General features: G+C 41.1%; 1 protein-coding gene across 4 annotated transcripts; it reads right to left on the reverse strand.

Moving 5' to 3' along the window:
- Positions 1 to 519: 519 nt before the first annotated feature.
- Positions 520 to 22,643, reverse strand: setd2 (SET domain containing 2, histone lysine methyltransferase). Of its 4 annotated transcripts, none has more exons than XM_005472407.4 (22): positions 22,259 to 22,643; positions 20,744 to 20,865; positions 16,929 to 16,950; positions 12,842 to 16,806; positions 12,597 to 12,728; positions 12,284 to 12,412; positions 11,932 to 12,055; positions 11,754 to 11,831; positions 11,548 to 11,645; positions 11,267 to 11,399; positions 10,098 to 10,232; positions 9,878 to 10,006; positions 8,717 to 9,790; positions 8,542 to 8,590; positions 8,202 to 8,463; positions 7,361 to 8,093; positions 6,832 to 6,954; positions 6,271 to 6,407; positions 6,057 to 6,168; positions 4,501 to 4,575; positions 4,227 to 4,328; positions 520 to 3,633 (listed from the first exon to the last, which is right to left on the reverse strand). In XM_005472407.4, exons 2-22 carry the CDS (start codon positions 20,770 to 20,772, stop codon positions 3,472 to 3,474), a joined length of 7,803 nt encoding a protein of 2,600 aa, XP_005472464.1. In that variant the 5' UTR covers positions 20,773 to 20,865; positions 22,259 to 22,643; the 3' UTR covers positions 520 to 3,471. The 4 variants fall into 4 exon arrangements, with proteins under 4 accessions (XP_005472464.1, XP_019220400.1, XP_005472465.1 ...); XM_019364855.2 differs by lacking the exon at positions 22,259 to 22,643 and adding an exon at positions 22,069 to 22,176; XM_005472408.4 differs by lacking the exon at positions 22,259 to 22,643 and adding an exon at positions 20,055 to 20,095.
- Positions 22,644 to 24,029: the final 1,386 nt, after the last annotated feature.

The following is a 24,029-nucleotide window of genomic DNA, read 5'->3' on the forward strand; positions in this document are numbered from 1 at the left end:
GGTGTCAGAGGTCAGAGGAGAATGGCCAGACTGCGTTCAGCTGACAGGAAGGCAACAGTAACTCAGATAACCACTCATTACAACCAAGGTATGCAGAACAGCATCTCTGAATCCACAACATGCTGAACCTTGCTACAGCTGCAGAAGACCTCTCCAGTCAGCTAAGAACAGGAAACTGAGGCTCCCCCAAACTGGACAAAAGAAGATTGGAAAAATGTTGCCTGGTCTAAAGAGCCTTATGCTGTGACATTCATAATGGTGCACCCTGAGACCCTTGGTACCTACTAAGCAAATCTGAGAAATGTTTCCAGCAGCTTGTTGAAGCTGTGCCGTGAAGAATTAAGGCAGCTCTGAAGGCAAAATGAGTTCTAACCCAGTACTCACTACCTGTAACTAATGAATTGGCAAGCGAGTCTAACTTTGATATTTAACTTTTTTTTTTTTTTTGCTTTTTGTGGAATTACAAATCAAGTGTAGCATTATACAGATGATAAAACATCAGTCTTTATGCTGCAGATCTGCTATAATCAGCCAGGGGAACTTGCACCTTTTATTTAGTTTCTTGAGGCTAAGTGATTATTTAGAAACTCGTTAAAAACAAAAAAAGAAAAACAAGCAGAATTACAATTTAAAGTTACAATCAGAACAAATGTTAATAAATTTTAAAAGGGCCTTAAACATGAAGCACAGAAATAAAGAACAGATGAAATATGTAAAAGTGATGATAAAAGAGCACAGCTGACAAGAGATTCGACAGGCCTCATTAGTTTGACACAGTATAGTTTAATTTTCATCTTTTTGTCATCTTCCCAAAGGCCCAAACACTTCTGGCATTGTTTATGTAATAATGATACAGTGTTTTATGACCGTCTAGTGAAAGGCAACAGTGAACAGTTGTATTTGCACCAAATGAAAAGTCCTTTTTTTTTTTTTTTAGGTTTACGGAAATAAGACATTTATTGCTAAAGAACCACAGTCCCATAAACCTACGTCTATCATCTTTAGTCAAAGTATAAAACTCATCTGATGGGTTAGAGTAACAAAGTTTGGACATGGAATAAACTGCCTCTCTTCAAGGGATTTAGTGTATGAGGACGTTTCCTATCCAAAACCCTGAGGGGAAATCATTTAAGAGGTATTTAATAATTTGAGGGCGAAACCAAAATAATCTCAAATCTTCTGGAAGAGCAGTTTTCTGTTTCTCACTGAGACACCATCTCTCATTCCTGCTCCCCTTCTGCCCTGAACTCGGATCTGTTAATGATCTCTTTGCCTACAGACCTAAGTGGGAGCAGGCATCGTGCATGGCCTAGAGCAGCGTTACATGCCGTCACACACTCCAGAAGGGACTGCTTAACTGCGGTCTGGAGCACACAGGCATGAGGCTGCGGAATGTGCATACACTGGAAAGGGGGTGGGGTGGGGTTGGGACCCAGAAGAGAGAGGGGAAGCACAGCAGCGCCTCTTTTTACTCCTCACAGGTCTCCATATTTAGAGCACACTGAATGTCTCTAATGAAGGCAGTCCATCACTTTGTTTCCTTTTAGCGGGGCCGAACATCTGGCTCAGCGCTGCGCGAAAGTGCCGTAGTGGCATTCGTGCCATATGCACCCTTTATTAGAGGCGGGAGCAGATCTAAAAATGGGATTGGGTGTGCGCTACGCTGTTAATCATGAAGCACAAGGCAGTCACATTTGCTTAGAGATATTCTGGTCTATTGATGCTCAAACGAACCTAACTGAACTGCACCGCAGAAAAAAAAAATTGATGTGATTTTACAAAAAAAGGTTTATTATCTTTAAAATGTTTTTACACTCGGTATGACAATGTGCTTACACAATACTTACAGTAGAGTTGGGTGAAATTTAATTTGTACATAGAAAAATAATAATTAAAAAAAAAAAAAGAAACACCACCAACAATAACAACTAAAAAACAAAACACATGAACATCTCCCTGGCCACTTCATTAAAATAAATTGGCTGTGAGTCAGTGGGCTCCTAAGTTTCACTGACTGATATGGGAACTGCATCAGGAGGACTAAGCTGGTGAGGATGGGTGGGCTCACTGTGCTCCATCACCCTACTCTCCTGCATACAGCTTTGGTAATTTTACATAATATTTACACTTTTAATCCCCAAATCATATTCAATTTACAAAGTGTCTGCTTAATTAAGCATTCCAAAAAACTATTATTCAGTATATTCACATATAAAGCAATGTACATATGTTGGAATTCTTTTTAATGCAATTTTATGCGATGTAAAATCGATGACCTAATGCTAAAGAAACAACTTTTAGTGCCAACTGTAAAAATCTCAGAAATTAATGAGCGACAGTTTGTCGACCAAAGTGTCTCAAATGTCTTGCTTGGACAAAGAGTGGTAAAAAGACTGAACACGTGGGATGTTTAGAAATGGTTAAAACTGCAATGCTACAACCTTCATTCTCAGAATCATTCCTGTAGGAAGAGGAAATCTGGCAGAACAAGTTAAGGAAGTGGGGCCGGACAAGAAATGAGGGGGTGGGGAAGTAACTGGACACACACCTAAACAGCATGTCAAACATAGCAATCAAACCCTGCTCCCGTTATTACACATTAACTGATAAAAGTCAAGAAAAGATTGACCGCTAACTCCTTTTTCGCCAGCCTGATTGCCACTGATTGATCCCTCAGTATACCGTGAGCAAAAAGCTCATCCCCGTGAGGGAAGATTACTTGAAGTAAGAAGACGTGGAAAATGTAGGGATTTCCATAAGGATCACTCTGACCTCAGGTTACATCATGCATTCATAAAACAACAGAGGCTCCAAAGTCTTGTGGTTAAGAAGGCAGGGTTTGCAGGAGTGGAAGCTTGGACCTCCACAGCCCATTTAAAAGCAGCACCAGATATGCTCAGTGGCAGGGGGCTGAAGCGTGTACAGAGGGGGGAGAAAAAGGAGGCTGGGGAGGGAGAACTCGACTGTTCGGGCACTGATCCTTTTTTTAAACAGTGGAAAGTAACAACAAAACTTTGATAAATGTGATACCAAAGCTGATTCCTGTGAATGATCCTCATTCAGGGATATAACAGTTTAAAAACTGGAATTGAGGTGATCATCTGAGGAACTTTTAAGAGCCGCAAATGAAAAAAAAAAGAAAAAAAACCCAAAAACGCTAAAAAATAAAACAGTCAGTGAAAACAGTCTCTGTAGCACCCCTCAGTGTCATCGTCTGAGAACACTGCACCTGGAGTCTTGAGTTGTTCAGCAACAACCAAGTCTCCCACAGTCCGTATATCGGGGCTCCTGTGCGATCCGCAGGGCCTGGAGAACTTCAGCAGTGCAATTCGTAGACATAAATAGAAATAAAGAAACTACTTCACTGTTCAGGCTGGACAGTTCGTACATGTGGGAGTGAATGGAAAGGCAAATCTGTGCTTCTCCTGTATTAGCGCAGAGCGAAGTGTAACATCTGTGGCCTGAAATGCTTCAATACACCTCTGTGTCCTCCTTGGGTCTGTACACGGCGCCGAATCGCTGCATGTACTTTTTGATGTATTCCTTGGTCTTGTGCTTCACATTTTCATTGCACTCGAGGTCTTCGGGATTCTTGCAAGCTTTCAACTCCTTATTCATAACTCCGTGAGTTAGCTAGAAGACAGCAGAAGTGAGGAAAGAGTTAGGCATTCTTCTTGCCCTCAAGTCTACAATAAACTGATATTGAAGTTGCGGTAGAGCGGTTAATCCCCTTTAGCGACTTTGCCCTTTATAATTTGACAGAATACAATGCTGCAGTCTTTAAATGGGTGAAGCCTAAGTCGTCTTTCTGTTTACTGCGCCCATGTCCTCAGAGTCCTGGTATGTCCGAGTGGCAAACCACTCGCATGCACAATCCATGGACCTACTGAGAATCATAATGGAAAAAAACCCCAAAAAAACCAAAACACCGCCCTTTGAAGAGATGCTGGTTGAAAACAGCTTTTGAGAAGGGGCTAAAACAAAAGAGACAGTGATCATAGCTAGCATGTACAACTTTTGTTCTGGGGGCAGAACACAAAAACATTTGGCTGGACACCGAAATCGTGGGAGTTTAATTATTTAGTAATGGCTTGAAGGAAACTTTGAAAACTTTGTTTACATTAAAAGCTGACCAGCACTCTCACTGTGCCGTGACCACACTAGGAAAGATGGAAAACTTTGCCAGAGCTTTGTGGAAAACTTAATCCATGTATGAACACGCTTACCTTTCTAGCCAGGTGTTTGAAGTCTTCTGTGTTGCTGATGCGTCCAGATTTGCAGTCTGGCTTCCGATAAGGATTCAGGCATTGCACTATGAACTGCGACATCTGATTAACAAACAGACATAAACTTAATGTACAGAATTAAAAAACAAAAGCAAAACATAAATGGCTGGACAGATTCACCACCATGCAGATCGAAGTGCAGACATTGTATACATTTTTAAAAAAGGAGTTAAAAACATTGCTCTTAACACAGTTTGTGGGAACTCTGACTCACCTCCTTGCGAAAGGTCTCTTTACTTTTCTTAGCGAGTTCACTGGAAGTGTCTGCTTCAGCCGTCTTTGTGGAAAACTGCAACGTCATCATAAGAGAAACTCATTAACAGGCTTGTTTGTGGACAAATATAACTTTTGAAATGTTGCAGACCAGAATTAGCATGCCACTTTGCTATTTTTCTGTGCTGCAAACCCAACCCTGCACTAGCTCAATTAAAACATACCTACAAGCTGCAACAACAGCTACTGAGGTCAGTAGGGAGTAAACGCAGCACCTGTTCACCAGCTATTTGAAACAACGCAGGGATATCCTGCCAGGGTGCTGCTTCCTCTCTGGCCGCAGCCTTCCACAGCAAAGCCAAGCAGGCAGCAGTTAACTGCCTACACCCACTACAAAGTGGTGAGTATCAAGAACAAGCATAAAGGATTCACACACACACAGCCACACACAGAGACACACACACACAGTGCAAAGAGGAGGAATCCAGACACTGAGACAGAATGCTTTGCAAGGCTAAAGCATGTGTCATAGTTTTGAGCCCTGGAGGTGGGCACCACCATTGTCTAAAGTCTACAGCTCACACACATGTAGCTGTTCTTGGATTAACCTCAGTCTTGTTTCTTAAATTAACTAACACACCCTAAGAATAAATCAAGGAATCTCTGTATGCGTGTCAGTGTCTTCTTTGTGTTTCTCAACAGCTGTTGTATCTCGTGAGTCGCAGTTTGCCCAGATGATGTGTGGGCTCATTTCTGGGGTTTTGTATGCAGACAACATTTAAGATTTGTGACCTCCTACACGATGGCACGTCTCTGTACTGTCACTACTTAAAATGACAAAGTTTACAAATAAACTTCCACCGACTCACGTCTACCTTTGCTGTGGGTTGCATTCCCGTCGCTGTGCAAGTCTTTCAAAGAGACAGTTGTGCAGTTAAAGCATAAAACCCCAAACTGCAAATAAATGAAGGCTAAATCTCCCACATGGTTTCCATTATCCTTAAAGACAGGATAAAAAAATGAAAGGGGAAAACAAAGGAAGCAGAAGAGAGGAGATGAGCTTAGGCATCGCCTCCTCTTTAGCCTTGAGGCTAAAGGACAGACAGCTGAGCAGGGGGCGGGGCGCTCAGACACACTCTTCAAATTTCTGTCTCTCTGTAGAGTGCGATGAAGCCATTTTGTGAGGCGTAGTCGCCGCCAAGTTTATAAGACTCGACAGAACGTGGTGTTGTGCTGAAGGCTTTTCTTCTTCTTTTTTTTCCTAGTTGAGAAACAGCTGAAAGTAATCACTGGTGCAGCATCTTCAATTACCTCAAGGAACAAACACTATAATCGCGTTTTGCATCCAAGCGCAAACTTTCTGGGAAACTGACGAAAAAGTAATGTGGATTCTTTCTCATTGTCAAACGAAGGAATGCAGAGATACTTTTCCACTCTGTGAAGACTGTTAATAAAACCTGCTGTTTCTGACCACCCACATAAGATTAGATCACAACAGTTAACTTTTTTTTAAATCTTTCATAAGCCAGTGAAGAGTGATCAATGTCAAAAGCTCACTTTGGAAGGATTTTCATCATAGGTGGGTGTTCCCAGGTCCATCTCTGATTCATGGTCCACACTAGTGTTGTCACTATTTCCTTCCCAGGTTGGTGGATCCCACTGTGTTTGCCTAAAGGGAAAATAAATAAATAAAACGCAATATGCTTGTGAGGACTTTACTGAGGCACACACACACACACACAAAACACCCCCACAACACAGTTTTACTAACCTTGTAACAACATGGTAGTAGTAAATTTTGCCTTCGGGGTCCCGAGCCACTTTCCAGTTGGGAGGTAGGACGATCGTTTTGGGTTTAGGGGGAGAAGGTGGAGGCAGGTCTATCACACTGTTGGGTACAATCATTTCCTGGAGAAGAAAACAGGTTTTAAACTAAGTATGATCACAAAATATATACAAACAGCTTTACTTTAATGTGTTTAAAAAGAGATCAAAAATTACTGATACAGCTTCCATTTAAAAACAAAAAGAAAACAGAAACAAATTGACATCTACTAATTTCTGATGTATATGGCAATTATGTAACAACTTCAATTTGTCACTATAACAACTGTAGTTTGAAGTCATACGTGTTTACATTCTTATAAACAAATGGGACCCATTTAGCTGGACTCTGTCTCATAATAAAAGGGACTTTGGACTAATGGAGCTTTTATCAGATGCATAATTCAGATCTATACCGCCCCCTTGTGGCCACGATAATAGGGCTTGTTCAAAAATCACGAACTCAACTGCCTGATAACATCCGTCCGTTTTACGTCTTGTCTGTTACCTGCTGAACAGTTTGAGATGTTACAATGGTGGTGACTGTGCCTCCCTGCTGCACCACCACTCCCTGCTGACCGGGATATACCGGCTGGCCATGTAGGTAGCTGGCTGTGGGATCAGTGTATGCCTTCAAAAACAGAGGACAATTAGATGGCAGTCCTACAGAAATCCAGAACTTCCTTTTTTTTTTCCAAAAGGAATAAAATAAAAAATCCTCCACTGAATTATGAGCTTAGTGTTCCCAACCCCCATCGAATTTGGGTCAAAAATATACTACAGATTGGTCAGGAAAAACAAAATTTCCTTTATTAACCATCTTTCAAAAGACTGTCTTGTATTTTCATAGAGTTCAATCACAATAAAGATATTAACATTCTCATTTACTCTTTCTTTTTTCCTATATCAAGGAGTTATCTCTTGTATATCATAATATAGGTGATTTATAAAAATGACACAAAAATCAAACGTGGGCAATGAGCAAATCTAAGAAAGGTAAAATGGATATTTGTATATGACCAGAGCAAGAAGACTACCTGTATGACTGGAGTGTTGGTCTGGGGGTAGGGAGCAGGGATGCTGTAGATGGTTTGGCAAGGCTGGCCCTGATAATAGATAGCTGTGGGAGTTTGACCCTGTCCCGGGGCTGCGGCATACTGCTGTGCAGGTTGTGTCTGCACAGTCACTGCCTGCTGAGTGGTGGGGTCCCAGAGAGTGGTGTAGCTCTGTTGGCCCTGTACCTGAGGGGCAGATTGGGCTGGTACCGACAGGACAGCTACGCCTGCGTCTTGGGTTGCTACAGTTGGCTGGGCATACTGCTGGGGGTTGCCAGAGGCAAGGTTTGCGGTAGTGACGTGCTGAGGGAGATTGGTGACTGGAGTGGTTTGGGGAGTGGAAGATGGAGAGGTCAGTCCCAGATCTGAGACGAGACGCTGGGGTGGAGTCTGTTCATAGTTGAGACTCGGCTCCACTGAAGGGGTTGGGAGAAGTACTTTGCCCGCATTGGGGTTGGAAGGATCCACAAAAGTCTGGATGGGATATCCAGGTGGGTATGTGATGAAGCCAGGGCTGGAGGCATAGGCTAGAGCAGGGTCATAAGCCATAGACTGAAGCTGCTGCTGCTGCTGCTGTTGAAGCTGTTGCTGCTTCTGTGCTTCCCGCTGAGCAACCTCCTGTTCAAACAGCTTCCTGCGCTCCTCTGTGGACAGTTTGTTGCGCTCCTTGCCACCAACTCCTCTTGGTGTCTTGCTGTTGTTAGATGGATCAAACCTTCAAAATTCAGAGAACATGAGGACAGCTGAGTACCAAATCTTCACTAGGAGAGTTTGGGAAAAGAAAAAACACTATGATTGGAGGACACAATCCACAAATTCCTACCGTTCCTCAGTGCGTCGGCTGCTCCTCTCGTAGGATGAAGGTGGAGATGGCGAGCGTCTCCTCCGTCGCTCAGAGCTGCGCGGAGTTTTCTCAGAGCCTCGATCGCGGTCCCTGTCCCTGTCTCTGTCCCAATCTCGATCCCTGTCTCTGTCATAATCTCTGTCTCTGTCCCGTTCCCTCTCCTTCTCTCGCTCCCGTTCACGTTCCCTGCTTCCTGATGTGGTGCGTGGCGTCAAAGCTGTATCTCGATCTCGGCTGCGATCTGTCAGAAAAATCAAACTATGTCAAAATTATACAAAAAAATGTTTCAAGCCAAACAAAAACTTAGAAATAACTGTACCTCTTCCTTCCTTATCCACTTGAGTCTTCTTTGGTATCCTGTACACCTCCTAAAAATAACAGAGCAACTTTGACTTTGGAATACAATGGTGAGCACATTGCAAGCATTTGGATGATACACATTTCGATACATATTTATCATATTTGCCTTTGAAGGCGACAACTTATGAATATACCTTTAGATCCTTCCAGCTTTCTAGAAGCCTAGCAGCCATGCCACTAATGTCCAAAACACTGAGCTGTGGTTCCTGACTCCTCTCACTCTCCACATCTGAGACACCTTCCTCTTCATCTTGAGAAGGAGTCCCTATCACTGATGGATCCACAGGGGTTGCTGTGACCTCTGAGGGAATCGTGGCCTCTGGGGCTTCAGCGATAGGTGGAACATCAGTGGTGGATTCACCATGGTGTGGCTCACTGCTAGGCGGTGTTTTCTTAGCCTCTTCAGCCTCTGTCTGGGATTCCAGAGTCTCTGAAGGCTGCTCAGGTGGAGCATCAGCAACACCAGTTTGACTGGATTGGGTCTCTGGCTCATGGACTTTAACATTGGGCTGGCCTTCTTCTAATTCTGCCTTTTCTGTCACTGATTCAGTATCTTGTGGCGTCCCACTCTCTTGTGTTTCAACTGGCTCTTTTGGTGGTTCCAGCTCATCTGCCTGATCTTCACTTTTGACTTCTTTCATATCCGAGTCCTTCTCTTCCACAACCAAATCAGGTTTTTCCTTCACCTCTTCAGTTGGAGGTTGAGGTTCACTGCTTGAAGTCATCGCTGCCTCTTCCTGTTTCTCTCCTATGACTTCTTTTCCTGACTCTTCCGCTGAATCTGTGGTTGGATCTGCAGCGTCCACCAGTGTGTCTGCCTTCAACTGCTTACCTTCAGGAAGTCCTGCACGTGAATTTTCATCATCTTCCTCATCATCATCCTCCTCTTCTTCCTCTTTCCCATCAGATGCTTTGCTAGCATCAGAAAGAGCGCTGTCCAGACTGTTTTCGCTGATGATTTTAAGGCGTCTGTACACAGCAGGCTTGGACGTGTCACTATCTAGTTCTGGTCCTATTTTAGCGGAGGAACCATCAGGGGTGTTGAGGGGAGTTTGGGCACGGGAGGTGTTCTCACTAGAGTAACCATCCATCTCAGTCTGCTGAGGAAGAGTTTTTGTCTGAGCCCACCGCTGAATGAAGGTCAGGACTCTGCTTTCCTCCAACATGTTCTTAGTTGAGATGGGCAGCACACTGAGGGTCTTCATGATCTGCAAACAAGACAATCGCTGATCAAACAGCAAGTGGCTGTGTATGGACCATACAGTGACATATGATAACATTTTGACATATCTCACCTGTAATTGCAGTTTGATGTTGTTGGCACTGTTGACTTTAGCTTCGGAAAGCTCCACCATGAAAATCCAGAGCAAAGACAATCCATGATGGTCTAAGAACTGCTTCAAGCATGATGGATTTTGTGTATCCTGTACAAAACAAACATAGCATGTTATATTTTAAAAATGAAGATTAAAAAAATCAACAACATAAACAAGGTATTGACAGATCTGATCATACTTGTATGAGCTTTAGACAGATGAGTTTCTGTTCCATCGTTTCCACTCGGACCATCAGTCTGCAGAGAGACACCACCTGTTTCTCATCGTATAGGCCTTCGCCATTCTCTAGCAATGCCTCCAGCTCTTCATCGACCTGTGAAAGGACAGCATAGAAACAAGAGTGAAGATACATTTTGGCCTTTAAAACACAGTGTATACAGCCTGTAGTTACAATGATGGCTTCTCATATTAAAAAAGTTTCAAATAATACAGGTCAACTTATGTACTGTGCAAGTAATCGCAGTGAGCCAAAACACTTGGGCTGTTCTAAAAGCTCATTTTCTGACATTTTCCCCCTATTTTTGGCTCCGTATGACATCAAAGAGAGGGGATATCAAGGCACACAGTTCTGGCTGCCCCATCAACCTGCTGTTCAAAATGAGGGGTGAGCCACTCTGAAGAATGCCAGCTTAAATTGAGGGTGGCCTTAAAGGGAGGGTAGCAATATAAGATAAATAAAGACTGAACTTCAAATTATCCAGAGATATTCCAGCAGTGTCCAAATGTTAAAAAATAATAAGCTTGAAACAAACTAATTAGATCTAATCTAAGAAACAAGTACAGGCTGTTATACCAATTTATTGTTGTGATTACTCTACTGTAACTTTAATACTATAACTTCAAAAACCACTGTAATTACCCTGTAAATGAGGCATTGAATACCAAGTAGTCAAATATCCTTAAGTTCTGGTACATTACTAACACATTTTCACTATATTGCTGAAGCAGTTACTTATTATAGTGATCAAAAGGAAAACAATTATCCAAATTTTTGCACTTTTATTGTGTAAACTTTTAAAAAACGGAACAGGTAATGAGTTCACAGCTACTGTTGCCCTTTCTGATATGATTGATTTTGCATAAATATTTTTTAACATGTTTATATACCTGATTATTAACAAAATGAAAATAACAGTTGCACATAGCAGTATACACAGCTTAACAGTTATAGCTAATCACTCAGCTTATACAAATTTGTAAGTCTTTTCCTTTCTTTGCTGTTGTGTATCAGTCACTAAAGCGCCGGCCTCCATGCAAACCTGTTAAAGCTACACTTAACTGTGAAGCTGTGCAGTTTTTGAGAAAAGAAATGCCTTAAGACCTTTAAATATTACTAAAAGAACTGACCGTTGTGAGAGCACTCTTTCGACTGCGGTCTTTCTTCATCTTCCCGCCAGCTGCTCGAACACTAACTCTGTTCTCCCCACCCAGGAAGCCTCTGCAGCTGGGTGCTCCACAGAAGCATTTCTGTGCTTCTTTCCTGCAGGGTACAATTAAACAGAGATGAAACCACCACTGCTAAACCATTCGATGAAAAGGTTAACCAGGCTTTCTTTTTGAGTCTATTCATGTCTATTCATATATTAAATGTAGAACACAAAAACACAGTAACCGCGCAGGAACCGTACCCATATCTCTGAAACTGGTAGTCAAACGTGAGCTCAGTTCCTGCAGTAACAGCCTTGGTGGTGAAGAACCCAACTCGAAGCTGACCGTTGACTGTCCACTGAAAACGATAAAAAAAAATGAATTTAAAAAAAACAAACAAAACAAAACAGAAAAAAGTCAAAGAAACTAAAAGGATACGCCAAAGAGCTTTATTTTGCCACCGTACCTTTTGGGTTTCACAGTTGGGCTCGCAGCTGTGGTTCATGAACCGAGAGCAATTACCCTTCTGCGTTGCATCAATAATCTGAGAGAGGCAATACAGCGTCAGCAGTTTCTCCCAGCCACCACAAATAAGCATAAAAACAGTTTACAGACGCTATTTAATGTGTTAAATCATCACATACCTCATTATTCTTCAGAGACATAAAATAGTAGTGGATGTTCTTATTGCGAGCGTACTCTTTCACCCTTGTTTTGAACTCTTTGTGGTCCAAAACCTCACCGCAGTATTCCAGTACAAAGGTGTTTCTAAGAAAACAACAAAAGTAGTTTGACATATATCACCTCTGTTTTTTTTTTCTTTCCACAAGCATTTTTATCTAGTATAAGTCATATCTTATAACTTCTTAGGAAACACTGTCTAAGCCTTGTTCTATCATTATGCAGTGAAATAGAGAGCCTCTTTTGTCGACTACTGAATGTTATTTTCTAAAAATAATTTCACAGTGTTCTATTAAAAACCAATAACTGCCTTACGGAGCCAAGTCTTTAGCTGCCCGTAGTCCCCAGCCCTTGTCTTCTGTGAGGATCACCTCAAAGTCTGCATGTTGTTTCATCTGAAAGCGGCGATTAGAGCAGTAGGCTCCATTCAGGCACCGTGACGAACTAAGAAGAAAAAACATCACATGGAAAAAAGATGTTACAAGAAAGACGTAAAAAGATTTAATTAACAAAACAGAATAGGTACTTTAAAAAACTATGGATTTCCAGGTTCTTAAATTAAGAAAAGTTGTAAAATATTTGTTGATGTAAAAGATGCCCGAGGTTCAATAATCTTTATTAAACTTACCACTCAATCATCAGCAGCCGGTTTAAACAGTCATCCCCGCATGCTAGTACGCCCCTTGCTCGGTCCTCTCTGGGTAACACCGGGCACTCACACTGCATTCGTTTGATATCTCGATGAGATTTGCTTTTTTTCCTGCAAATTACATTTTAAAACTTTCAAAGATCCAGTCTGCAAATAATTCAACATTTTGCTAGGAAGTTACTCTTCACAAACAAACTTGATGCTCTGACGGGACATCATCTTACCTTTCTGTTAGGTACATGTTATCCTCAATCAAGTAAAAGTACGGAGGCATCTTTTTAGACTTGGCAAACTCTTTCCATCTATTAGCATCTTGAAAGTCCTGCAGAGTGAGTGATGGACGGTCTGCTGCAGATTTTACAAGAGTTTCTTTAGCGACTTCAGTATCTCCTTGACGTTCCCTTTTAGCTGCAGGGCCAGCTTCTGCCTCGTTGTCCGAATCAGACTCTATCTCTGGACGCCTTTTCTTGGGAGGGCCCCTTCCTCTGTGGGGCCTAAAACTGTCTTCTCTAGAGGGGTCAGGTACAGTGGAACACCTGCTATTGCTGCTTATTTCATGACCTTGTACAAAGCTTGATGACCCTTGAGTGTTAGGACCACTGCCCTCAAAAGCCGTTTTGCTAAAAATTGATGATTTATCCCCACTGAAGTCGTCATGATCATTAGTGAGGGAGTCGGGATGGATTTCGCCTGAAGGATCCTGATCATTTACATTTGCATGGAGGTAGTTTTTTCTGCTTGTCTGCATGTTTTGCGACTGCTGGATACAGGAAGCAATACTTGGTCTGTGTTCTTGTTCTTGCCCCTTGGAAAAGGATCCTGACAGTTTAGTGTTTGTTAACTGAGGCCCGTGGCTGCTATCAGGCTGCTGGTACGTACTACTAGGCTGTTCTGGTTGTGAGAAATCCCAACCCAGGTTGAATTCATTCTTCTCATTAATATTGTCAGCCCTGGAGAAAAGATCTTGTTGGTAATGCATGTGCGTCCGATCTCCTCTGTTGCTCACATCATGTTGTTTGTGCCCTTGCTCACACTGTTTGGAATTATCAAGCATGGGGGTGGAATCTGTGACACTTGCATGGGAACTGGTATGACCAGAAGTATAAGGCTGGGTACTGATGGAGGTGGTGGCCTCTGAGTGACTGGTGCTATCAATCATATTGCTCTGGGACTGACACAACGCACTGAGTGAATCGCTTATACTGGTCTGTGTTGTGGGTTGTTTTTGCTGTTGGCTAACTTGATTTGGGGGTTCACTGATATTTTTTTCAGCTGCTATGGCATTCTGCTGTTGTAAAATATTCAAAGGTCCCCTCTCCTCTGTATTCATTGTTAGACAAGAATTCTTTGGCACCACCACTACAGAGTGCAACTGTTTTATAGCCTCGCCGCAATCAGAGTCATACTCTGAGTTATCGCTATCACTGGCCTCACTCTGCCCTGACGCATCCTGACTGGGAGACATTCTCTTACTCAGTTTGCTCTTGCTAGCACTGTCCTTGGATTTGTTTTCGGAATTTTCCTCATTTGAGTGCTGTGCCGTTGCTGCCGAGTTGATCTGTATCTTGTCATTTATGTGCAGTGGCTGATCTGTGTTTGATTTTTGAGAAGCAGAGAGTTTGGAGTCACAGTGGTCATTGCTGGTGCTGGCTTGCGAAGGCTCACTTTGGTCTTTGCAATTAAAGGTCACGGGTGTGCTCTCTGATTGGACTTCCTGCTTTGAGATCTCCGTCTGCCTCACCAGTCTGGAATGTGTTTCAGCTTCCTGCTGAATATCATCTTTAATATCACAGTCTTGTTGAGCGTTATCTTTAGAAAACTCTATTTTTTTGACAGAGATCACCTTTTTAACAGTATTTAACAGTTTACTCTCTACGCAAACAGTTCTCTGTGAATTTTCACTCTCCGAGGAATCCTGCCCAACAATGTCCCACCGTGACTTTCGGGTACTACAGCTGCCCTTTTTTATATCGGTAGGTAGTGATTCTGGCTGATTCTCAGACTGAAGACAAGATGAATCAGATTTGACTGGCAAATCTGTGTCAGACTCTTTACTGACTGTCTGAGCTTTATCCAGTTCAACATTTTCTGGTTTAGTGTTTTGCTGGACAGCCTCTGTGACAGCTTTATCGACTGAATGAAGTACAGACTCTGGCCCAGGTGAACAGTCAAAAATGTCCTTGTCCTTATTGCACATTGTACTGTCATTACTACTACATAAATTTACAACAGATCCATTTGAGTTCACATGTGTTGGATCATTAGAGGAAAGGCTATCCTTCACATTAGACACGTTTTCCAGAGTAGAGTTTAGATGCTTTAGGCTCTCACTTGAAGTGACATCAGAGGCAATGTTATTTTCCTTTTCAAGACCTGATTTTGCTTCTGTCTTAAGTGACAGTTCTTGCGAACCCTCACCACAAGACCCCGCCTCCTTATCATCTTTATTGCCATTCTCATTTCCAACTGGTTGGGAATCTGATTTTTCTTTTGAACTCTGATAAAATGATTCTGTTGTGGTTGCACAAGATGGTGCTTTTCCAGGGCTATGAAATAAATCATCTGATTGTCTATCTTGCCCAGAAGATTTCACAGAAGATCTAGAGGGGACCTGTTTCGACTCTGGTCTACTGCTTTTCTTTTGAGAGTTTTTACAGTTCTCCAAGGAGCTGGAGCTTCTGTTGGATGACTGTAATTTGCCTTTATGATCCATTTCAGAGTCACTGGGGCTGCTTTTTTGCCGTTTTTCATGTGTCTGAGAGTGTGTGTGACTACTGGAAGATGAGAATTTATTGTTGGCCTCTGACTTATGATGGCTGCTAGATTTACGGTGACTGGAATCCAGATCAGGAGAACACTTCCGTAGGGTATCAGAGTCCGATAACCGCTTTGTACTCCTTTCAGACTTTGAGGACTGTGTTCTTTTATCCAACTCTGAAGAGTGAGGTGAATCTACAGATTTTGAGGTTTTTTCAGATTTTGAGTAAGATGATGATTTTGACTCTTTATGTGAGCTTGAGTGGTTAGATGACCTACTGTTGTCACTTGTCCTCGACCTCGTTTTTCTGTGGTCATCTTCAGAGTCGGAACTGTCCCGAGTTCTGTCAGTCCGAGAGCGAGAACGTCTTCTATCCCTGCGTGGAGAACTCCTGTGTGATCTCCAGTCTGACTCATGATAGTAGGACCTTTCAGAGCGTGATCCTCTGTCACTTCTAGTTCTGTCTGATCTGGAGTGTGACGAACTTGTTCGAGAACCTCTTGATCTAGACCGTGATCTAGATCTGGACCTTCGGCGATCTTTCTCTGATCGGGATGAGCGTGAGGATGTGTGTCTGGAATCACGGTCTGATTTCGAGTAACTAGATGACCTTTCATAATTCTCTGAGCGCTTTGAGAAGCTTTTTTCCCTTTCCTCTGCATGTGAACCAGAGGAAGATTTTCTTACATCTTTACTTCTGCTGTCAGAGTTTGTTTTACTTTTGGAATCAACTGATTTGTGGCTGGAAGACATCTGGGCTGAATCTCCATCAGATTCGGAGCCAGGGGGAGCACTATCTGACTGTGACCTGGTTTTCCTTTTGTGTATCTTTTCATCCTGCTCAGTACTGCTGGATGTCTCCCCATCTTTTCCTGAGGAAGCAGCTGGTTTCTTGAGGCTTGAGGTTTCTCTCGTCTCAGAGGTTTCAGTGTGAGCACTTTCAGAGGGACAGGTGCTGATGAGACTCTGGGGTGCTGGGAGTTCATTCTGAAATTCAGAGGTGTGCGTCTCTTCTGGCATAACTGACTGTTTCTCTTCAGTCACAGAGTCATTAAGAATTTGCTTTTTGAAATGCATCATTTTCACTTTAGTAGCTGTGGGGACTGGCGTCTGAGGTGTCTCTGCTTTTGATGCTGGCACCAAGGGTGTCTGCCTTTGCTCAGTTTTGCTGTCTGCACTCTTTCCAGGTTTGTCGGAGGTTGACTGTGACGAGGCAGCATGAGGATCTGCCTTATCAGGACTGGGAGGGATGAAGAACGGGCTTTGGAGTGGCTTCTTTGTCTGCGAGAAGCTGAAGGACACTTTCTGACGACCCTGATCTTCTAGGTTGACCTTCATCTTGGTCCCTTTAGGCAAAAGGTGGTTGGACAGCATGACTCTGGGAGACAGGCTTTTGATTAGAGCTGCTTTGGACAGGCCCTCCACCTTTACCTACAATACAAGAGAAAACACATAAACGTGCTGCCTCAGTTCTTATATATCATAAAAAAGGCTGTAAAATGCTGACAAGACAGCAGATATTTATAGTCATTAATTATATTCAGTTCACTTACCGATGCACCACTCCCTTCCTCTCTGGATTTACATAAGAGCAATATGGGAAAGTAGAAGAGAGGAAAGTCAGAAATTAATTTGCAAACGTAAAAGTACAGAAAAGAAACTTTAAGATTAAAGCCAAAATTATCAAGTTAAACCTGCAGGATGTAAACATTTACCTGAAAATGTTCTCTGGACTAATGACAAATGACTTCAAAACAACTGCTGCCCAATCTGAAACAGTGGTTCAGTATCTTTCACTCATTGCCCAATATTCTGAAGTTCAAAGGGAATGCTATGCCAAGTGTATTAACACTTCTGATTTCTATCAGAGTTTAATTAATAAACAGACAGAAATAAACAGACTCAAGTTTCATTTTAATATTTTAAACATAGCGGAGAGCGAATCAGGCAACCATGTGATCATATGCGTTTAGACTACTAGTGGCATGGATTTCACCGATAAAAAAAAAATGAAATGGAAGTGCTGAGACTGTCATGTTAACTGACCTAGAAATGTCACATATATCTAGGGGGTGGGGGGGGGAATTGCTTTAAATTACATAACTGCTCAGATCAACTTTAAATAGGCTTCCTCAAACCCACCAAAGTTTGAGGAAGCCTGCTAAACAAAAAATAAACTTCAGCATGCGACGTTGAATACAATCGGATTTCTGAGGAAAGTGACATTTTATATAAATGCACTGTCTTTTGGATGTCTAATTCTCACATAAGTATATACATATATATTATGTCTATATAGTTCCAAATTCCTTATAAAGATGCCTTTGGTGTAGAAGAATGTGACATAGTTGGAACGTACCCATGCAAACATGGTATGAGCATGCAAACTACGACCAGATGAACAGAATAGACATTCAGCCTCTGAGCCTGTTACTCTGAGGGCAGAACAATGAGCTACTATGCAGAGAAAAACTATTTTGCTAACAAAAAAAAAAGCATGTTCAATCAGATTACTAAAAGCTGACTCTAGCTTGCAAGATCAGTTTTAAAGGTTTTAGTTATTTGCTAGGGAAAAAATTGATACAGCATAGTATTGTGATTTTGCTTGGTGACATTGTATCAACACAGGGACAGCAAATAGCAATTTTTTATATTAAATAAATTCAAATACTCTGGGAATATTACAACAAGATGCAGACGATGTCGATGCAGACAGCAACAGATATGATTTTCAACATTTGATCACAACTAATTCCTGTATTATCAGAAACAGATTGCATGCAAATGCCAGCTTGCCCTCATTCAAATGGAGACTGCCAGACAGCAATCTTACTTGGTTTTTCTTTGATAAACTGAAGGAACCAGCTCAGTGTTCCTTCAGTGGGCTGGTTTCAGTTATTATGTAAATGTACTGTTTATAAGATCGGGGAAACCTGCAGTCAGCTGAGACTGAAGAAGTCACTTGAATGAGTGACGGAAAGTTTCTCCCACTGAAAACGCTACGTCCAGATGAACAGAATCAACTTTTGGAGAAACTGAAGTGAGACAACTTTATTTTAGTTGATAAAACAGATATTGACAAAGTTTTACTTTGAGGACATCATTCGCAGTTTAAAAAATATGAAAACTAGCAATATATATTATTGCAATGCTCAGAATTTCGGAAAAATTAAAAGAAAATCACAAAAATATTGTATCATGAGTGAAGTATTTTGATAACACTGTATAGTGGAGTGTCTGGTGATTCCTGCCTCTATAATTTACATTTCCTTAATTCGAAATGATTTCTGTCAGACATAAATAAAAGTTCAACTCTCTCTGAACTTCCAAAAGTGATCTAGCATTGCATGACACCACTTCTCAACACCACTGAAAAACCAAAACAAAGCGCTATGGTTACCACACATTCTTAGAGATGAACAAAATAAGTGGATATTTCAGTGAAGACCAGAACCAAAAAAATTCACTTTTCAAACTTTTTGTTTGATTGTTTGTTTGTTTTTTTTTAATATGCAGGCCTTATTATATCTAGATGTGATGGTCTTGTGGGCTGACCCACATCCATCTTTAGGCCCCCACTGGTTATGTCGCAAGCCAAACATGACATCACCACAGCCCTGTCACCATTTACACCAGCACTGAGGGGGCACCAGATTCACTGCAGTATTCTCCTGAACGACAGGTGCTGCCACACAGACAAAGCCTACACGACAGCACTAGTATGGGAGTAAAAGACGACGAAAGGGGAACACTTTCTCCAGAAAGTCTCATCTTTTCAAATCTCTAAGATCCTGCACTGATATATCATTGAAATGCCGATAAAACCCATGGCCATCGCAAACTTGTGTCTTCAATCTGGCTGCCCCCAACTACGCAAGGGTTAGAAAAAACTGAGAAGTGCACAACCAACTGAAACGACGCCAAAGCGCAGCTGAAAAACACTGAAAAGAATCAGAGTTGGTAAGATAATTGTGGAATGACCATGAATTTAAATGTTTCAAAACTTGTTCTGAAATAATTACATTCTACTAAATGGATTCGTATTCATTTCTAACCCTGAATTTAAATAAATTGAGCTCACATACAATGACACTGAGAGTGAAAAGGGGCGACTGGTATGCAACTCCTGTTTCAGTGGCAGAGACTACAGAACAAGGGGGTTGGCAAACCATTGGGCATTTTTTTTTCCCATCACCATGTTGCTGTTATAGATCTTTACTCTCTTTACTGAGACTAGTAACTGGTGTTCCAAAACAACAATAAAAGCAAAGAAATAGAAGCAGTCAACATATCAGAAAACTTAATGTGTGACTTTTTATTCCCTTTTTACTTTTAATAAAATGTGTGTGTTTTCTTTGGGCTAAGCTTGATATGGGTGAAAAAAATGGGTCATTTATTCCTTTAGGATTTCAATTTTCTTTTTTTTTTTTCCTGTTACCTTCAAACTGAGACACATGCGCTGGGACATTCAGTAATACAGAAAGAGCTATGAAATGCAAGAATGGGGAATGACAACTGGTTCCTGTTAAGAACTGCTTCCAAATAACCCCATTAGCTCCATTGGAATCAAATGCTTTCAAGCCAATCATTTTCATTAATTAGTGCTGCCATGTATTCCTTACAGTTGCCCGTTACAAAGAAGAAAAAAAACAATAACAAAGAGTGGAGTTTTTGCTCACCTCAGTCAAATCCAAGCCATATTTTCTACTCTGTCTCTGCACTGAAAAGATAATAAATCAGTTACACTGATGCTAAAAACATGTGTAGACTACTTTTTTCCCTGTAAAGATTGAATCTGGAATCAATAAGGGCAATCAATAAAAAAAAGGATTATAACACAGGTTTCAATGAATATCTTTCCCTTTGCAAACAGCTTTCTTGTAATTTTTTTGTAATTGTAATTTACAAGCATCTAATCTTTTAAGCTGATAAATAAATTATAAAAAGAAAATGAAAAAATATATAGTTAAAAAAATACATCTTTAGATAAAAATTTCTATTCAGTTTGTTCAATATATATATATATATATATATGACTTGTTTGTTTTTTCTGTCTTTACTGTCCTGTATTACCACAACAAACGTTAAGGAACTGTGTATGAACTACAAAAAACACACCATCTACACAATGACTGACAATTAATAAATAAACAGATGAAAAGATGTGAAAAAAGCACAGAACTTATGAGTTGCATAAGACACTTTAGTGCTTATATTTTCAAAAAAAAAAAGGCTCTTTATATGAACAATAACATGGCCGTGGATGGGTTGAGGTAGAAGTCAAAATGTTTTAAAAGTAGCGTGCCAGACTATATTCATAAACATAACACAACTTGGTAACCATTCTACAGTTTCTGCTGTCTAATACCTGATCTCTGACTTGTGCAGAGCGTCCATAGAGAAATTCGTCTAGGATTAGTAGGCCTGAAGGGGCTGCTGGCCAAGAATAATCCAAATCAGAGAAATGAGCCCTCCAAAGTGACGCCACACCTGACAAAAAGAAAGACAAAGCAATGAACTAAGTCTCTCTGTATCCATAACAGCTAATCACTCAGGAACTTGTACACTTTTGACACCATTAAAATCTGAGTAAAGTTCCTACTAATGACACAATAGCTGCAGTATTTCACAGTTTGTCTCTGTTGTCCAACACACATTGTATATTCAGCACACAATGTCAGAAAGCACATTGTGTCACATGCATTAAAGCGTTGCACAGTAACGACTTCTGCAGACCCGCCTTCCTTTCTGTTATCTATCGATGCAATGTGGCCGTACCTCGTCTTACTCCCATTAGACATGGACCCCCTCCCCCCAATTTAAGTACATTTGGCTGTAAATTTCCACTGTTGTTGCTTCAGCTGATCAACATATAGGAAGTTACGTTCGCCAATTGTTTATTAACAGCAAGTTTCATGGTCGAAGATAAATGGAAAAACATGGATGGATGCAGGGCGGGCATTAGAAGATGCAGCTGATTATTAGACACGGCGAAGACAAGCATGCGGACTACATAAAACAAAATGCTGTTTGTAGAACAACGATTTATGTGAATGACCACATCGACACTGTAATGGGACAAACAAATCGTGACTTTGAATGCAAACTGAGTAACTACACTTAAGCATGGCCTGTGCAGTGAGTGTATGCAGCCAAAACATGGCCTTTAAAAAGACAGCCACTTCTAGAACTAGCTAAATTATTGTTCTAAAGCAAATAATTTAGTCTACTATTTTGTCAAGATTGCTTACACTAAATCAACACTGAGAAGGCAGAAAACACGTCATACCTTAGTTATTAGACCGTGATGATAATTTGCTAAAAAATATAATAGCTGAGCTAGCTTGGGTAGGTTAGCAGAGAGATTTCATGGGCCGTCTTTAAAGACAGCAGGACCATTAGCTCCTATATTCCTTGTGTATAACGTAGGCTATTACTGTCGACTAGCAAACAGTTGTGTACTTTGACATGCTAGAAGTAAGGCTTTTAGTGTGTTTTCGGGTGCCTGTCGGGGGGGCTGAACAATCACATTTGGTTCTGTAAAGGGCTAGCATCCGCAGCTAACACTAGCTGTGTTAGCTTTGCCTCGCTCTGTAGGCTAACGTGGCTGTCGTAAACTTGTTATACTTTGAGCTTTACCTGGTGTGTTCACTCAGAATAATCGGGGTTTTTTCGACAGTGTGAGCACCTTACCTTTGTAGTTTTTTGACACGGAAGAAAATATCTGACGTTCACTTCTATTTTAGGATACAATGGACCCCTATAGTGGAGTCTGTGACCCGGCTTTGCTAGCATGATAGCTAATGTTTTGTTTTGTAGTAAGGTGGTTTCACCAGAAATAAGGTCCCGCTAAGCAACCGGGACCTGCTCACGAGGTACTCACTTTACGAAGTGTTTAAGGTCACAGGGATCCCCCATCTTCGAAATCACCGGTGATCGGCTTTCTAAAACATCAGGCAGCAACGAATACCGATGTTAAATCCATACGGAGCTGTCGGAAATGGTCGTCGGCTCACTGGCTCCGCTACTGCTGCGCCCTAGCTTCAGCATGGGTGAATGGTGGTGCGACCGAGCTAGAATGCGCTCACATAGTTAGCGAAGAGTTGTGGGAGAGCTCTAAAACACAAATGATAGCGAATGCAGAGCCTCGGGAAGTGTTTAAAATGACAAGACTAACAGTCTGATCCCCCAATGAAGTGTTCTGAGCATGTGTTTTAGGCACTTTTTAATTTGTATCAACCACTAATCGAGTGCCTCTGTGTCTGAGGCTTCTCTGTTCAACATCACATGATATGGGTGCACAGCTGGCGCGAACCCCGGAGCGAACTGCGGCTCCTACGAGTCAAACAACCACTTAAAATTTTCAAAAAGGCAGGCCTTGTTAGAGAGCATCACACAGTGACTGAGTTGGAGTTAAAATCTCAATAACAGAGAGCTTGGTCCTTTGATAAACATGATATTTCATGTTTCATTTATTTGATGTTCTGTATCATAGTCTATTATTTGATTGATTACTTTTTTTGTTCTGTCTATTCAGTTTTTTGTCATCCATTGAAAGAATTTGAACTGCACTAATGTGATGATGGAAAGAGAAATACTTTCTTTATCCCATACTTTTTAAATTCTTTTGGTACAGCAGTTGCAATGAATAATAATATTACTGATGATGATAATATGCAGGAGATGATTCTGTGCCTGACAGATACTTTAAATTATTGAGGTTGATCGCAAGTAATTTCCTTTATCTGTCCTTGTGCCATCAGAGCTGAATCAGCCTGTTAGAGAAAGTGATCTGCTGCCTATGGAAGCCCGTTTCCGCCACAAAAAAAAAGTATCCATAACTCGAAGTTTTGATAACGCTTCGAGTTATCATTCATGAAATTTCGAGCTACTTTCTTGAAATTTCGACTTATTAACTCGAAATTTAGACAAAAGTAGCTCGAAATTTTGACTTACTTTTCTCAAAATTTTTTAAACACTTCCCAATTTTTTCTCAAAAATTGGCAGAGCTAACTTGAAATTTTGAGTTAATAAGTCAAAATCTCGAGAAAATAAGTCGAAATTTTGAAAGATAAGTCGAAATTTATGGATACTTTTTTTTTAGTGGCGGTTACTGTTTAAGTTTGTTTGGTGACCTCGTCTCCTTTACAGCTTCAAAACTCTCCACTTGTAGCCAATTGCTATGGAAGCCTGCTTTCGCCACTAAAAAAAAAAAAGGATCCATAACTCGAAATTTCAACTTATTTTCTCGAAATTTTGAGAAAAGTAACTCGAAATTTCGAGTTAGCTATGCCAATCAGTAATCTACATGGAATGCGCACTCAAAACTGGATTGCAACAAATTGGCGCTTTCGAGATTACATTTGCTGATAGTAACGCCATGTGATTCAGCTAATAATACAAGGATTTCATCATTTGTGAAGCCACGCTGAAAATAATCAGCAATTTGTGCATTCATGACTGGCTATAATACTGATAGCTTAACTATAGCATTTGTCGCTCAGGGCTTCAGCTTCCAGGTAACAAGGAAATGACGCCATTCACGTACATTACTGATTGGCAGCGCTAACTCAAAATTTCGAGTTAACTCAAAATTTTGAAAAAAGTAACTCGAAATTTCGAGTTACTTTTCTCAAAATTTCAAGTTAATAAGT

The sequence above is a fragment of the Oreochromis niloticus genome, linkage group LG11, assembly GCF_001858045.2.
Source record: "Oreochromis niloticus isolate F11D_XX linkage group LG11, O_niloticus_UMD_NMBU, whole genome shotgun sequence".
In the NCBI taxonomy this organism is placed as follows: domain Eukaryota; kingdom Metazoa; phylum Chordata; class Actinopteri; order Cichliformes; family Cichlidae; genus Oreochromis; species Oreochromis niloticus.

Coding starts and splice junctions, on each gene's coding strand:
- setd2 (XM_019364854.2), bottom strand. CDS start 22,293: ATGGGGGATCCCTGTGACCTTAAACACTTCGTAAA. Junction 12,056..12,283: donor GCAGCTAAAGACTTGGCTCC/GTAAGGCAGTTA, acceptor TTGTTTTCTTAG/AAACACCTTTGTACTGGAAT. Junction 8,591..8,716: donor AAAGCTGGAAGGATCTAAAG/GTATATTCATAA, acceptor TGTTATTTTTAG/GAGGTGTACAGGATACCAAA.